The 16,929-nt window shown below is 45.0% G+C and overlaps 1 protein-coding gene across 2 annotated transcripts in view; it reads left to right on the forward strand.

Annotated features, from left to right (window-relative positions):
* LOC310791782 (uncharacterized protein) overlaps positions 1–16,929 on the forward strand; it is a 134,980-nt gene that overhangs the window by 66,702 nt on the left and 51,349 nt on the right. For both annotated transcript variants that reach the window (XM_083653446.1, XM_083653447.1), the window contains exon 10: positions 3,362–3,433. In XM_083653446.1, coding sequence (XP_083509572.1) covers positions 3,362–3,433 — 72 coding nt within the window. The remainder of the gene's footprint in view (positions 1–3,361; positions 3,434–16,929) is intronic.

Raw genomic sequence — 16,929 nt, forward strand, 5'->3', positions numbered from 1 at the left:
TATGGGATGCGATGCGAACAGTTGTATTATGGGATGTGCGTTTCCCAGGCAACGACACACGTTGTCACATTTTGGAACAGCGCTGCACGCTGGCACAATACTCCTAAAAGCAAAATGCTTATTGTTTTGAATGATTTGGCACCTTCTATTACTGTCAACACCAGTATTGTTGTATTGTAATAATATGCCATAAAGGTTTATTGAAATTTTGGGGAGAGCAGGGATTTTTTTTTTTTTTTTTTTTTTTTTTCAATTTCTTAGCGCCGCCAACTAAAGCTTCGAGAGCCGCCAGCGGCTCGCGAGCCGCGCAATGAGGAACTAGGCCCTACAGTGTGGACCATGAAGCCGCAGCGCACATGTCCTCCACCGATACACCGCGCAATAATGCGCAAGACGTCACGATGCCTCGCGTAGAATGCGCCTTGATACCCTCCGGGGGAGCAGAGTATGCCAAAGCAATCGCCTCCACTATCCAGTGTGAAAGGGGTCCACCCTGGGCTCTCTGCCCGAAACAGACCAACAATTGGTTCGTAGTGCGTAACGAGCGCGTTCTCGCCACGTAGGCCGAGAGCGCCCTTACGGGACACAGCATGTGCAAACATCGCTCCTCGTCCGAACTGAACGGCGGGGGACAGAAAGCTGACAAGTTTATGACCATAGACCTAAAGCTGGCATTGATATTCTTAGGTTGGTACGCAGGGTTAGGCTGCAACGTCACCCTGCGTCCATCATCAGCGAGCACCGAGAGGGCAATCAGGACACCAACCCTCTTTCCTGACGACAAGGCCAGCAGCAGCGCAGTCTTCAAAGACAGAAGCTTCAAATGGCAGGATGTGGAGGCACCAATCTGTCTGACGCGGGTTTCCCCGAGACAGCAAGTCGGCCCCGAAATTCAGCTGGCCTGGCACATGAACCGCCGACAGCGAAAGGATACGGGGATACGCAGGTGAATCTCCGCCGCTAACTGGTTCAGCGCTGCGGACCGCACACCGCCCTGTTTGTTCAGGTGGGCGATCGCTGCCATATTGTCTGAACGGATCAGAATATGGCGCCCATGTATCAGCCATTGAAAGTAAAGCAGAGCCAGGCGAATCGCCTCCAGCTCTAGCACGTTTATGTGGTGAAGCTCCTGAGCTCCCCACCAGCCGTTCACCGAGAGGCCTCCGCACACCGCGCCCACCACCAGAGAGGGGCGTCGGTGCGCATGACCAACCTGAAGCGGGACAGGGCCCAACAGAGTGCCTCTCAAGAGGTAACAGGGGTTACCTCTCGCCCACCTGCCCAATACCCGCCGGGCTGGACACGTCAGAGGAATCCTGCGATAACGGCCCCTGGCCGGGTCCAGGCAATGTCTGAGAAACCAGATCTGGAAAGGGCGCATGTGTAGCCGTCCCAGCGGGAGCACGTCCACCGCTGAGGCCATAAGTCCCAACATGACCGTGCACTGATGCACTGACACGGAGAGACCCAGACTTAACGCCCTTGCCGCCCGCATGGCGCTGTCGCTCTGGCGAGTGTAAGGAATTTAGATAGAAATATGGATTTAATATATTTATTGATAAGACTCAATAAATATATTAAGACTGGGGGCACCACCCACTGGTTCTGCAATTTAGAGACAATTAACAGCCGCCGTAGGACACAGTAGGATTCAGAAAATCATTCTGAAGGAAGAGAGATCTTTAATCGACTAGTATTATTAAACAAGCACTGAACGCGTGTTTTACCTTCAAAACAGAAAGCCTTTATTGAAAACCATCAAATAAGACAAACCACAAGCCCTCCAGCGCTCGTTACACACTTGAGGAATCAACAAACTAGCATATAAGAGATCACATTACCCAATATGAATCACAATAATCATTTGGTACCATAAAACACACATGCACTATGTTTCAGCAATCAATACAACAACAAAGCTTGCATTGATTATTCCTAGACATGGCCGAAAGCGACTCTGATCAAAGAGAAGAGGGGGAATGTAATAGCCTAATTTTGTTAAACTAAGGCCATTGAATAAGATCTTTTGAACTGCACCAGAACCACAATTCCATCACAATTCAGAGGGAAATATCAAGCTTACTTTGTCGCCGTTTCCAGGTTGCAGCGTAAAATGAGCTTCCTCGTTTGAGCGGCACACCGGCGGGCGAAACTGTGAAGTCTGTCTTTTCTCCTACTTTGGTGATGGCATTTTCAGGCCTTGGTGATATGCAGTCCTTGGTCGGTTCAGGGGGTTGTCGTGAACGATGGAGAGGCAAAGCATCCGCTGTTCGTTAGACGCCTATCAAAACACTTATTAAAACACTCACGTCTCTTGGCCACGAGAGATGAAGATCTATACTTTTGATTAAACTCTAAGAAAGCAAATCGAAAAATGGGAAAAGAGTGGCTGTCTATAGTCTAACGACGTCTCGTACTGACTAGAACAAACACTTATTTTAGCTGGAAATCAAAACGATAAAAACATGTGAGCAGCGGAGGGGAACCAGGTCGTCTGGTTGTTCCCTAGCAGGAAAGCAGCGGTCCGCGTTATGAAAAGGGCCCACTCACAGGAGTCACCTATGCGGCCTCCTGGGAAGTTGCTTGGCGGAGTTGAAAGTTACAAAGAGCCTGCTTTCCTGGACCCTCGCTGCTTTTGTTGCAAGGACACTTATGCAGATGAGGGGCGTACTTCCCCCTGGGTTGGGTTACTTAATCTTAGCTAGCTAACCGCTCTTGAGTCCAGAAAATGGACATTACAGCAGTTCCTACCTGTTCTCCTAATCAGAGTTGCACATATGATACTTCACAGGATCTGTCTGCTCAATCTATAATGACAAGAGAGTAAACTCCACATTCATAACTACTATACCTTTCTGTCTGCTCAATTTATAACGAACAGACAGTAAAACTTTACATTCGTAAATGTTACATCTTTCATGAATGGGCAAAAAAGTATTTTGTCATTACATCATTTTAGTTTAACTCGTACAGTCATGGGTTTTATAAAAACAAATCTGTTTCACATGCACTATCACACACATCTCTAAATGTTACACGTCCTATGCGCCGTAATATAAAACATTATTCCTCATTACTCTGGGGTTAGGAAGGCCTAAAATCTCTTATTCATACCATGGGTGTACTACTTCTTTCCCCCAGTAGATGGCCCTGTAGCTCCATCTACTGACACAGGGGTCAAACAGCTGAAATCTATATCCTGATTTCTGAGTCCAATTTAACCGTGAAAAAGATCAATCTTATCAGCACCTTGTTTCCTGGAAGAAAAACTGTTAGTTGCATGAATTACACAATTGAAAAACACTGTTTCATTCGATCTGCTCTTTCTCTCCTCTCATTACTGCCTTCCTTTCCTTTGTAGGGCAGCTGCTCCAAGGAGATGCCACTAACCTCCAGCAGATGGAGACGCTGCTCAAAGGAACCATCACTGATGGTAGGAGCAGGGACAACAGTTACAACTCTCTAATCAAGGATATGGATCAGTAGGCCTCTGTCGATATGAATAGTACGAATCAGGGGTTTTCAAAGTGTTGGAGTATGAGCCTTCCCTGATAGAACATGTAGACAGCTATCTTTTAAGATTTTAAAACATCTTTATCCTTCTTGTTTCAAACATCTGTTTTAAACATTTTAAAAACCTTTAGGAAATAATTGAACCCTGCAGTCCAATAAGTAATTGAAAATGGACTCAACAATAACCCTGCCAAAAATAACCTCAATTCAACAACCAAAAACTTTCATTGTAAAGCCTATCTATGCAATTCTACTTCGTCAAATATTTGAACACCAAACAAAATCATCACTGCACCATGCACTGCTTTTCACATCACTGTCTCACCCATTGAGCGTAAATCCTTATGTGCGCTCTGGGCAATATCACTGTCGCTGGATTGTATTGTCAGACATTGGGATGACATTTAGCTTGGCGGCAGCAGCTTCTCCCATCATTACCGGCGAAGACATACTGTATCTTTAGCAGGAAGGATTAATGTTTCACCAATGTTGTGGGGTTTACCAGCCTTAGCTATGCGTAACGCCACACGATATGATGCTTTGGTAGCCTTTGTATTTACAGTGCTAAATGTCTCAACTACTTTCTTCTGTGACAGCAATTCTTGTAACTTCCTATGGAAAAACTCCTGTGGCAATTAGCCATCAAACTTGGCAGCTTGGTCTCAATATGACGCCAGAGTACATGGCCTCTTTGCAGAGCACACACTGTGGCAAAACCAAACCAAACCAAACCCTAAATAATCAGTGTCATACTTTCCGTGTTTTCTGCTCGCACCAGACGCTGTCTCCTCTCTCACTGTAGAGGCATTAAATAACGTTTAAAAAATAAAATAATTATTTCCACAATATTATCTTGATCATTATTTAAAAGGTAAAAGCTTTTAAAAACAGTTCAGTAAAATGCTTCAATTACTTACTGCAACCTGTGTTATGGAGTCTGAAGCTACGCTGTTTTCGGCATCCTTGTTAACAGGCGAGACCGTTCACACCAGCCGCACGCCGCGCCACGCTGAAGCCATGCTGAAACTACACTGCAGCGATCGTTTCAGCTTCTGTTCTATTTTTCAAGCGATGGGGGTGAATCCCGCCCTTTCTCTTAGCTTAACTCATTGAGTGCCAGCCACTTTTGGAGAACGGACGCTCCCAGTGCCAGAGTTTCAGAGCGTTTTCAGTGATTTCTCGAGGCCCACAGAATATTGTGTGATATTACTATGTAAACACTGAACACGCACAAAGAACGATGAGACTCTATTCTATCATCTGCAAAAAAAAGTTTATTGATCCCATTTTCCGTTCTTTAGTTATGAGCCGGAGAAGATAGCTTGATTCATCCAAAAACAGCAATTTTTTTCTAGAAGCTGAGATAATTGGCCTTTTGTGAAATTAAACATTTCAAGCACATCACTGACTCTGAAGCTAATCTTTTCTAATCACACCTCAAAAATAATTTCCTTCAATAAAACAGTGAAGGCCAGGGAATTTTGTTTGGCAGAATAATATTTTTTAGCTACAACCAGCAGCGCTGGCCCCTGCGTGCGCTGCTGGTTGCAGCTTCTTGCTGGTCTTGATTTGCTGCTGGTGGGCATCGGATATTCTGGCTTGCGTTTGTCAATCCTGTCCTGCTGACTGGGTCTGTCTGGGTGTTGTGTGCTGCTCTGCGTGCCCCCCCCCCCCCCCCCCCCCCCCCGCCCCGCCTCGCCTCAACTGCACACTCCTCCTCCTGTCTGTGGTGGCTCTCTGCTGAGTTTGCTGTGCGCACAGTGAAGGGTGCGCGACATCCAGCTTTTTTACAGCGTTCCGCGTGTGTTTGTCACCGGCAACCATGCTTCCAGTTGAGAATAATAACAACTCCACGGTGTGGATGTGCGGATGTGCTGTCGCAACCGACACGGAGCGGCTCAATTGTGGGAGCAGATTGGCTGCTGCAGGCACAGCTGCAGTAACGTTATGCTTCAGCATATCGATGCATACGGATGCGATGCGATTTCCGTTTCCATAACGACTTCTTCTTTGTTTTTTCCTTGCCTTTCTGTTATGTGGAGAGCACTGTCGCCACCTAAGGGTTCTGTAAAATAGGTTAGACACATTCAATAGCTCCCATATCGTAAGAGGCGATGTAAGAGGCTTAGATCGACACCCCCCCGTCAAAAAACGCAATTGACGAACATGTCCGTCCTTGGCACTCTACGTTACTATTTGAAATGACGAACATGTTCGTCCATGGCACTCAATGAGTTAAGAGTTGGCCTCAGCTTTGTGAACAGGTTTTAAGAGGATTAGCCCTCGTTCACACCAGCCGCACATCACGCCACGCTGAAGGCACGCTGCAGCGATAGTTTCAGCTTCTGTTCTATTTTTCAAGTGTGCAGCACGCTGCACCCGAGCTGCCGGGCATGAAGTCAATGCATGTTGTGAGCGGGGAAAGGGCAGCACCGAGTGGGCACTGAGGAAAAGAGAGTGCTTCTGGTGTGACCGGTTTAGCGTGGCACTCAGCTTTTGTTAAGCGCTGCTTTTGAATAGTGCCTGGTGTGAACCGAGTGTTTACAAGGAACTTTTAGTGCTACTAGGGCTCGGCCGCTGCGCAGCGCACATTTGCACAACTTCGCATCACTGATGACATCACAATTGCTCGAGTGACCATCACTGATCATGAGTGCTCAAGTCACTCAGCGCACAATTGCTCAACTTGCTCGGCTGCTGTGTGGCCTTGCCTGCTGTATTGGCATGCGCAGGGCACAATTGTTTAACTTTGCATCACTGATGACATCATGCACTGATGACATCACAATTGCTCATCTAATTGCTCTTAGACATCACTGATCATGTCATAATGCCTATGACATCATCAGTGATGTCGTAACATGATTTTGGTCAATAAAGCCTTTGGCATAGTCTTCGCGCCCAGCCTATGGAGTCCCGGATCTGCCGTATCAACAAATAAATGAATAAATGTATAAATGAGCAGATAAATACATATATATGTATCATAAATATATGTAGATGACATAAATGTATATATATGTGTATTTTCCTATTTTTGTACATTTTATATATTTATTTAATTATTTATTTGTGTATTTATACATTTATACATTTATTTATACATTTATACATTTATTTATACATTTATACATTTATTTATACATTTATACATTTATACATTTATTTATACATTTATACATTTATTTATACATTTATACATTTATTTATACATTTATACATTTATTTATGGCATTTATTTATGTGTGTTTTATTTTATTTATGTCTGTTTTATTTACCTCCCATTTATTTATGTGCCTTGTATTTAGTGATGTCTCCTTTGTATTTAGTGATGCGTCCTTGCTTCCTTTCCTTTTCTGTATGCATTTCTGCCTACTCAATGCAAATTAGGGGGGCGGCCCGTGCATTTATGCCTGCTGCTCAATGCAGATTAGGGGGCTGGCCATCATGGGCTCAAGTCTTTGCCTATTGGCTCGAATGCACATTGTCCTATCTGCTCCAAACTTGTCATGCATGATAAGTGTCCATGCCTGAAGATATCTGCACATCAATATCCATTTACACTCATAGCGCCACCTACTGGCAACAGGAAATGACATGTTTTACACTTACATGAACTGCTCAGAGTGGGTTGAACACATCCACCTCGGATGTGGTCAGAAAATCCTTTACCACCCAATGCAGCTTCATTTTGACGATTATGAGTGCTCATTGACTGGCGTGGGCGTGGCGCCATGGCGAATGTTGATGTTTCGCCATCACACAGGAAGTTGGAGTAACTTCATTGTAGATTGTCCAATCTGCTCCAAACTTGTCATGCATGATAACTGTACATGCCTGAACACATCTAGATGTCAATATCCATTTATAGTCATAGCGCCCCCTACTGGCAACACAGAAAGTGCTTTGTAACTTGGCCCTACATGCTCACACGTGCACCAAACTTCACATGTTTGATGAGCATCCCAGCCTGAAGACATCTAGATGACCATTTCGAGTGATAGGCAGAGCACCCCCTACTGGCCACGCAGAAAGCGGTTTGTAACTCGGCCGTACATGGTCACACCCGCAACAAACTTCACATGTTTCATGAGCATCCCAGACTTCACACATGTACATGCCAATATAGCATTATAGGCAGAGCGCCTCCTACTGGCAACACATGAAGTTGATTGTAACTCAACTGAACGTTGTCCTATCTGCTCCAAACTTGTCGTGCATGATAAGTGTCCATGCCTGAAGATATCTGCAGATCAATATTCAGTGATAGTTACAGCGCCACCTACTGGCAAAAGGAAATTACACAAGTTTTACACGTACATGAACTGCTCATAGTGGGTTGACCACATCCACCTCAGATGTGGTCAGAAAAGCCTCAAGCTCTCGATTAACCTTCATTGTGAGGATTATGGGTAAGACATTGATATGTCAATATCCATTTATAGTCATAGCACCCCCTACTGCCAACACATAAATCATTTTGTAACTCGGCAGTACATGGTCCCCCGCGCACCAAAATACACATGTTTGATGACCATCCCAGCCTGAAGACATCTAGATGAACACTTTGAGTGATAGGCAGAGCGCCCCCTTCTGGCCACACAGGGAGTTGGAGTAACTCCATTGTAGATTGTCCAATCTGCTCCAAACTTGTCATGCATGATCAGTGTACATACCTGAAGACATCTAGATGTCAACATCCATTTATAGTCATAGCGCCCCCTACTGCCAACACAGACAGTGGTTTGTAACCCGGCCCTACATGCTCACACGGGCACCAAACGTCACATGTTTGATGAACATCCCAGCCTGAAGACATCTATAGGACCATTTGGAGTTAGTGGCAGAGCGCCCCCTACTGACCACACAGGAAGTTAGAATAACTCCATTGTAGATTGTCCAATCTGCTCCAAACTTGTCATGCATGATAAGTGTCCATGCCTCAAGCCATCTATATGTCAATATCCATTTATAGTCATAGCGCCCCCTACTGGCAACAAAGAAAGTGGTTTGTAACTTGGCCCTACATGCTCACACGCGCACCAAACGTCACATGTTTGATGAGCATCCCAGCCTGAAGACATCTATAGGACCATTTGGAGTTAGAGGTAGAGCGCCCCCTACTGGCCACAGAGGAAGTTAGAGTAACTCCATTGTAGATTGTCCAATCTGCTCCAAACTTGTCATGCATGCTAAGTGTCCATGCCTCAAACCATCTATATGTCAATATCCATTTATAGTCATAGTGCCCCCTACTGGCAACAAAGAAAGTGGTTTGTAACTTGGCCCTACATGCTCACACGTGCACCAACTTCACATGTTTGATGAGCATCCCAGCCTGAAGACATCTAGATGACCATTTGGAGTTAGAGGCAGAGCGCCCCCTACTGGCCACACAGGAAGTTGGAGTAACTTTATTGTAGATTGTCCAATCTGCTCCAAACGTGTCATGCATGATAAGTGTCCATGCCTGTACACATCTATATGTCAATATCCATTTATAGTCATAGCGCCCCCTACTGGCAACACAGAAAGTGGTTTGTAACTCGCCCCTACATGCTCACACGCGCACCAAACTTCACATGTTTGATGACCATCCCAGCCTGAATACATCTAGATGACAATTTGGAGTGATAGGCAGAGCGCCCCCTACTGGCCACACAGACAGTGGTTTGTAACTCGGCCCTACACAGTCCCACGCGCCCCAAAATTCACATGTTTGATGACCATCCCAGCCTGAACACATCTACATGACCATGTGGAGTGATAGGCAGAGTGCCCCCTAGTTGCCAGTAGGGGGCGCTATGACTCTAAATGGATATTGACATATAGATGTCTTCAGGCTGGGACACGTATGAAGCACGTGCAGTTTGGCAGAGATTGGACAATCTCCAATAGAGTTACTCCAACTTCCTGTGTGACGGCGAAACATCAACGTTCGCCATGGCGCCACGCCCACGCCGGTCAATGAGCACTCATAATCATCACAATGAAGCTGCATTGGGTGGTAAAGGATTTTCTGACCACATCCGAGGTGGATGTGTTCAACCCACTCTGAGCAGTTCATGTAAGTGAAAAAACATGTAATTTCCTGTTGCCAGTAGGTGGCGCTATGACTGTAAATGAATATTGACATATAGATGTCTTCAGGCATGGACAGTTATCATGCATGACAAGTTTGGAGCAGATAGGACAATGTGCATTCGAGTGACAGCGACTTCGTGTGTCATGGCGAGACATCGATCTTCGCCGCGTAGCCATGCCCACGCCGTCCATGGTAAATGCAAACTTTTAATAGCTTTTCATCATTGGGGTCTCTTCTATCTGCTGTGCAAGTTTGAGGGTGATCTGATGAACCCCTTAGGAGGAGTTCGTTAAAGTCTGACCCCTGGAAATGGGTGAAATGTCTGAAATATTGCACAGTAAATTCAAAATGGCTGACTTCCGGTTGGGTGTGGATCCTGGCACCAAGAGACTTTTCCCTTAGTCTGGCCATTATACATGTGCCCTGCATTTTTCGTAGCTGTAGGGGAAACTTAGCGCGAGGGCTATTCCGTTTATAGATTGTAGGAGGCGCTATGGAGGCATTTAGCCACGCCCCTGGCCAAAAACCTTGACGGATGTGCAAAGTTTGGCCACATTTTGTGCATGTTTAGGCCCTCGAAAATGCGCGCAAAGTGTAAGTATAATAAGAATATAGCCGCAAGCGGCGTGCGGGGTCCAAGCATCCGGTGACATGGGGGATATATGAGACATAATAAACAAAAAATAAGGCACATTTATTCAGAGTTGGTATGTGCACAAGTAAACAAAGTTTGGTTGAGATCCGGTGACCTCACGGTTTCCAAGCAGTAGTAGTAGTAGCCTAGTAGTAGCAGTAGTAGGAATAGTAGTGTTGGTAGTAGTGGGACTGGTAGCAGTAGTAGCAGCAGTAGTTGTAATTGACCAGTTAATGAGTTGTGGGCAATTTAGTGTCGGGGTGTGTTTCATTAAAAGATTTATGATTTCAAAACTGTGTGATTTGGCCAAACGGTCTAGGAGGAGTTCACAAAAGTAGGTTTTTGATCAAATTCAAAATGGCGGAAAATCTAGGCACACGTAAATGGGCGCGGCCTATATAGATAGATGCATATTGATCCAAGGAATCCCTTAGAAGTGAAATTTTGAGTATAGGACACACGGTTCAGAAGATATGGAGCATAACGCGAAATGGTCTGTTATAGTGCCACCATCTGGCCGGTATTGGTCATTTTTTGTTTCTGAGTAGTGAGGCACATTTCCAATCTATGTGCCCAGTCTGGCTATGCTGAGCATTACAGTTTCTGCTGTTGTTACGGCCTTCAAAGTATGTCAACAAATGGCTCAACAGAAGACCAAAACATATTAAGGACGCCAGACAAGGTTGCAAATTTGTAAATAATATTTATTTAAATAAACCCAAAAATATTCAAAGTCACAAATAATAGGCTACAAACCAAACAGACTGGAGATCCGGCCAAACTCAACAAAAGGGCCTGGGCCAACCCCTTTGGGTCATTGAAGCCAGTATAAACCTATAAACAAGAAAAGTTAAACTATAACTAAACCGAAAACAGGACTACCGGGGACTCCAGCCTAAACTAAAATAACAAAGGAAAGTTACCACTGGAGAGGAGAGATTCCTCTCCAGGAGCTGCTGTGGGCTGTGTGGGTCAGAGAGAGATCTGCCTGCTCTCTACTCCAGCCTCCATTTAACCTTAACCAGGGCTGATCAACTCCAGGTGTTCCTGCTCAGGTGATTAGAGCAGAAACCCCAGAGGGAGGGGGAGAGAGAGAGAGTAGATGAGATCAGAGAGAGAGAAGAAGAGGAGGAGGAGGGTGGCTGGTCACATAACAGCTGTACATACAGTTTTACCGGAGAAGAATAAAAAAAATAAAAAAATAATCAGAACAGATACAATAGGGATCCACGCACTTTGTGCTTGGACCCCTAATAATCGGAACAATTACAATAGGGATCCATGCACTTCGTGCTTGACCCCTAATAATAATCCTTTGGAATACAATAGGGCCTTTGCCAACCGACCATGCCGGTGCTCGGGCCCTAATTAAAGCTGCAGGCAGCGTCGTGGGCCCTCGCACCCGCCGTGCGTCAGGGTTCGGAGCAGATAGGACAACGTTCAATCGAGTTACAATCAACTCCCTGTGTTGCCGATAGGGGGCGCTCTGCCTATAATGCAACAGAACTCTATTCTTGTCCAAACTGATGAGATGGCTCCACTTCATGCATGGAAGACTAGTTGAGCATTGACTAGCCTATCAAACTATCATGACATCAGCGTTTGTTAACGAGTTGCTAAAAATACATAATGGGCGATAACTGCCCGTTTGCACATAACGTTAACGCTAATTAATTAAACATTAACGCTAGCGTTGCAGATCAGTGTTTAATGCTCACTGCTGCAACAGAACGTCATTCTTGTCAAATCTGACGAGACAGCTCCACTTCATGCATTCACTGACTAGCCAATCAATATAAATGAATCGCATTTACATTCAACAAACTATCATGACATCAGCGTTTGTTAACGAGTTGCTAAAAATACACAATGCCAGCTTGCGCATAACGTTACGGCGGCAATTAATTAAACGATCTGCTAGCTACAACTCACAGCCAGATGCATGGATTTGTCAGACTGAGGGATCTGATAACCGCTAACTTGCGGTAAGCTGACCCACCTCTCAATTATTTCTCTTGTCTGTGGAAACCAGTCCGTGTTGTTTCTGTTTCTTTTCCTGCTTTTCATCATCTTCGCCATATGGTACTCCAGGATAGGAGTAGCTTGAGTGGCTAACTTCTTGTATACTATATCCGCACCGCACGCCTGGCTCACAACAAACACACCGGCTAAAGTGGGCGTAACGTTTCCTGCATGCCTCTACATGACAGCCAATCACCAGCCGTATTAGAGCGTGGCGTGCAAGCATGTCGCATGCTTATAGGCTCAATGACGCTGTTTTGTTTTGGTATCGAAAATTGGTATCGATTGACAAGGTAGACTTCGATACCCCTTAGTATTGATGTTTCCATTTCGGTGCCAAGTAAGTATCGAAACTCGATACCCAGCCCTAGTGGCCAGTAGGGGGCGCTCTACCTCTAACTCCAAATGGTCCTATAGATGTCTTCAGGCTGGGATGCTCATCAAACATGTGACGTTTGGTGCGCGTGTGAGCATGTAGGGCCAAGTTACAAACCACTTTATGTGTTGCCAGTAGGGGGCGCTATGACTATAAATGGATATTGACATATAAATGGCTTGAGGCATGGACACTTATCATGCATGACAAGTTTGGAGCAGATTGGACAATCTACAATGGAGTTACTCTAACTTCCTGTGTGGCCAGTAGGGGGCGCTCTGCCTCTAACTCCAAATGGTCATCTAGATGTCTTCAGGCTGGGATGCTCATCAAACATGTGAAGTTTGGTGCGCGTGTGAGCATGTAGGGCCAAGTTACAAACCACTTTCTGTGTTGCCAGTAGGGGGCGCTATGACTATAAATGGATATTGACATATAGATGTGTACAGGCATGGACACTTATCATGCATGACATGTTTGGAGCAGATTGGACAATCTACAATAAAGTTACTCCAACTTCCTGTGTGGCCAGTAGGGGGCGCTCTGCCTATAACTCCAAATGGTCATCTAGATGTCTTCAGGCTGGGATGCTCATCAAACATGTGAAGTTGGTGCACGTGTGAGCATGTAGGGCCAAGTTACAAACCACTTTCTTTGTTGCCAGTAGGGGGCACTATGACTATAAATGGATATTGACATATAGATGGCTTGAGGCATGGACACTTATCATGCATGACAAGTTTGGAGCAGATTGGACAATCTACAATGGAGTTACTCTAACTTCCTCTGTGGCCAGTAGGGGGCGCTCTACCTCTAACTCCAAATGGTCCTATAGATGTCTTCAGGCTGGGATGCTCATCAAACATGTGACGTTTGGTGCGCGTGTGAGCATGTAGGGCCAAGTTACAAACCACTTTCTTTGTTGCCAGTAGGGGGCGCTATGACTATAAATGGATATTGACATATAGATGGCTTGAGGCATGGACACTTATCATGCATGACAAGTTTGGAGCAGATTGGACAATCTACAATGGAGTTATTCTAACTTCCTGTGTGGTCAGTAGGGGGCGCTCTGCCACTAACTCCAAATGGTCCTATAGATGTCTTCAGGCTGGGATGTTCATCAAACATGTGACGTTTGGTGCGCGTGTGAGCATGTAGGGCCGGGTTACAAACCACTGTCTGTGTTGGCAGTAGGGGGCGCTATGACTATAAATGGATGTTGACATCTAGATGTCTTCAGGTATGTACACTGATCATGCATGACAAGTTTGGAGCAGATTGGACAATCTACAATGGAGTTACTCCAACTCCCTGTGTGGCCAGAAGGGGGCGCTCTGCCTATCACTCAAAATGTTCATCTAGATGTCTTCAGGCTGGGATGGTCATCAAACATGTGTATTTTGGTGCGCGGGGGACCATGTACTGCCGAGTTACAAAATGATTTATGTGTTGGCAGTAGGGGGTGCTATGACTATAAATGGATATTGACATATCAATGTCTTACCCATAATCCTCACAATGAAGGTTAATCGAGAGCTTGAGGCTTTTCTGACCACATCTGAGGTGGATGTGGTCAACCCACTATGAGCAGTTCATGTACGTGTAAAACTTGTGTCATTTCCTTTTGCCAGTAGGTGGCGCTGTAACTATCACTGAATATTGATCTGCAGATATCTTCAGGCATGGACACTTATCATGCACGACAAGTTTGGAGCAGATAGGACAACGTTCAGTTGAGTTACAATCAACTTCATGTGTTGCCAGTAGGAGGCGCTCTGCCTATAATGCTATATTGGCATGTACATGTGTGAAGTCTGGGATGCTCATGAAACATGTGAAGTTTGTTGCGGGTGTGACCATGTACGGCCGAGTTACAAACCGCTTTCTGCGTGGCCAGTAGGGGGTGCTCTGCCTATCACTCGAAATGGTCATCTAGATGTCTTCAGGCTGGGATGCTCATCAAACATGTGAAGTTTGGTGCACGTGTGAGCATGTAGGGCCAAGTTACAAAGCACTTTCTGTGTTGCCAGTAGGGGGCGCTATGACTATAAATGGATATTGACATCTAGATGTGTTCAGGCATGTACAGTTATCATGCATGACAAGTTTGGAGCAGATTGGACAATCTACAATGAAGTTACTCCAACTTCCTGTGTGATGGCGAAACATCAACATTCGCCATGGCGCCACGCCCACGCCAGTCAATGAGCACTCATAATCGTCAAAATGAAGCTGCATTGGGTGGTAAAGGATTTTCTGACCACATCCGAGGTGGATGTGTTCAACCCACTCTGAGCAGTTCATGTAAGTGTAAAACATGTCATTTCCTGTTGCCAGTAGGTGGCGCTATGAGTGTAAATGGATATTGATGTGCAGATATCTTCAGGCATGGACACTTATCATGCATGACAAGTTTGGAGCAGATAGGACAATGTGCATTCGAGCCAATAGGCAAAGACTTGAGCCCATGACGGCCAGCCCCCTAATCTGCATTGAGCAGCAGGCATAAATGCACGGGCCGCCCCCCTAATTTGCATTGAGTAGGCAGAAATGCATACAGAAAAGGAAAGGAAGCAAGGACGCATCACTAAATACAAAGGAGACATCACTAAATACAAGGCACAGAAATAAATGGGAGGTAAATAAAACAGACAGAAATAAAATAAAACACACATAAATAAATGCCATAAATAAATGTATAAATGTATAAATAAATGTATAAATGTATAAATAAATGTATAAATGTATAAATAAATGTATAAATGTATAAATGTATAAATAAATGTATAAATGTATAAATAAATGTATAAATGTATAAATGTATAAATACACAAATAAATCATTAAATAAATATATAAAACGTACAAAAATAGGAAAATACACATATATATACATTTATGTCATCTACATTTATTTCTACATATATTTATGATACATGTATTTATCTGCTCATTTATACATTTATTCATTTATTTGTTGATACGGCAGATCCGGGACTCCATACAGCCAAGCGCATAGGGCGCGGCGATTTTGGCATCATCGCACGGGGTGTGTCGGGGGGCGAGGCCTGAGCGCGGCTCGTCCATGGAGATTTTTCTATCAGCGCGTCGGGTTTTGGCACATTGTCAACAGGGAAGACTCCAGGGGAAAATGGCGACGATTGAGTGCCAGACAGTCTGAATGAAATTGAATGTAACATTCCCAATTTTATGTATTAAATTCTAAAAAACACATTTCAACATTTGGGAAGGCTAAGCCACACAACGAGGAGAGGTGGTGGGGAGGGGGAGGAGAGGAGGGGGGATGTCATCTGATTGGTCTGACCAGCGTTGGGCGGTTCGGTAGGCTGGGGGGTGTTGTTTGAGCTTTTGTTTGTGTCTAGGGACGAGCCAGATAGAGGCGTGGTCCGATTTGCCGAATGGGGGTCACGTTGCTTTATAGCAGCCAGGGATATTTGTGTAGCACTGATCCAATGTGTTTTTTCCCCGTGTGTTGAAATGTATGTTCTGGTGGAGGGTGGGCATTCTTTTTTTCAGGTTCGCTCTGTTAAAGTCCCCTGCCACTACCAGCGCCGTTTCTGGCTGTCTTGCCTTCTGTGCGCTGATCGCGTGGTCCAATTCTCTGAGAGTGTTATTTGTGTCTGCTTGTGGTGGGATATACACAGCTGTGAGGGTGACTGTGGTAAATTCCCTCGGACTGTAGTGAGGTACGCACACTGAAGCATGACATACTCCAGGTCTGCTGAGCAATACGTCCCGATATTAGTGTTGTTGGTACTCCAGTTCTTATTAATCATCAAACAAACACCGCCCCCTCTTTTCTTACCGGAAAGTTTTGCGTCTCTGTCTCCCCTGTGCACGCTGAATCCAGGTATTGTGATGGCGTGGTCTGCTGTCTCAGGTGAGAGCGAGGTTTCAGTCAGACACATAACGTTGCGGCTCGCTATGTCCTTTTGAAATTGTGCTCGTGCTCTTAGTTCGCACTTAGTCCCTTTTATATAATAAGGAGGATTTCGGAGTGGTAAGATAAAAAAGAAGTTGTGAATATGAGCCCTGATCTCCGCCAGGCACAGCTACACCTAACCATGGCCAAACTGCGAAGGGAACCGCTTGCATGCCGATAAGGCAACATTGAACCACCAACGTGTTTAATTGAGTTTAGCATATGGTCAAGAGTGAGCAGCATGTATTGTGCTTATATCCTGTCTTACAGTAAGTATTCATTTATTTGTTCGATAGGGGACAGGTGCACATTAATGAACATTTCACTAGCAAGAACCACACTACAACCAGGAAC

This window comes from Poromitra crassiceps (genome assembly GCF_964638095.1).
Source record: "Poromitra crassiceps genome assembly, chromosome: 17".
In the NCBI taxonomy this organism is placed as follows: Eukaryota; Metazoa; Chordata; class Actinopteri; order Beryciformes; family Melamphaidae; genus Poromitra; species Poromitra crassiceps.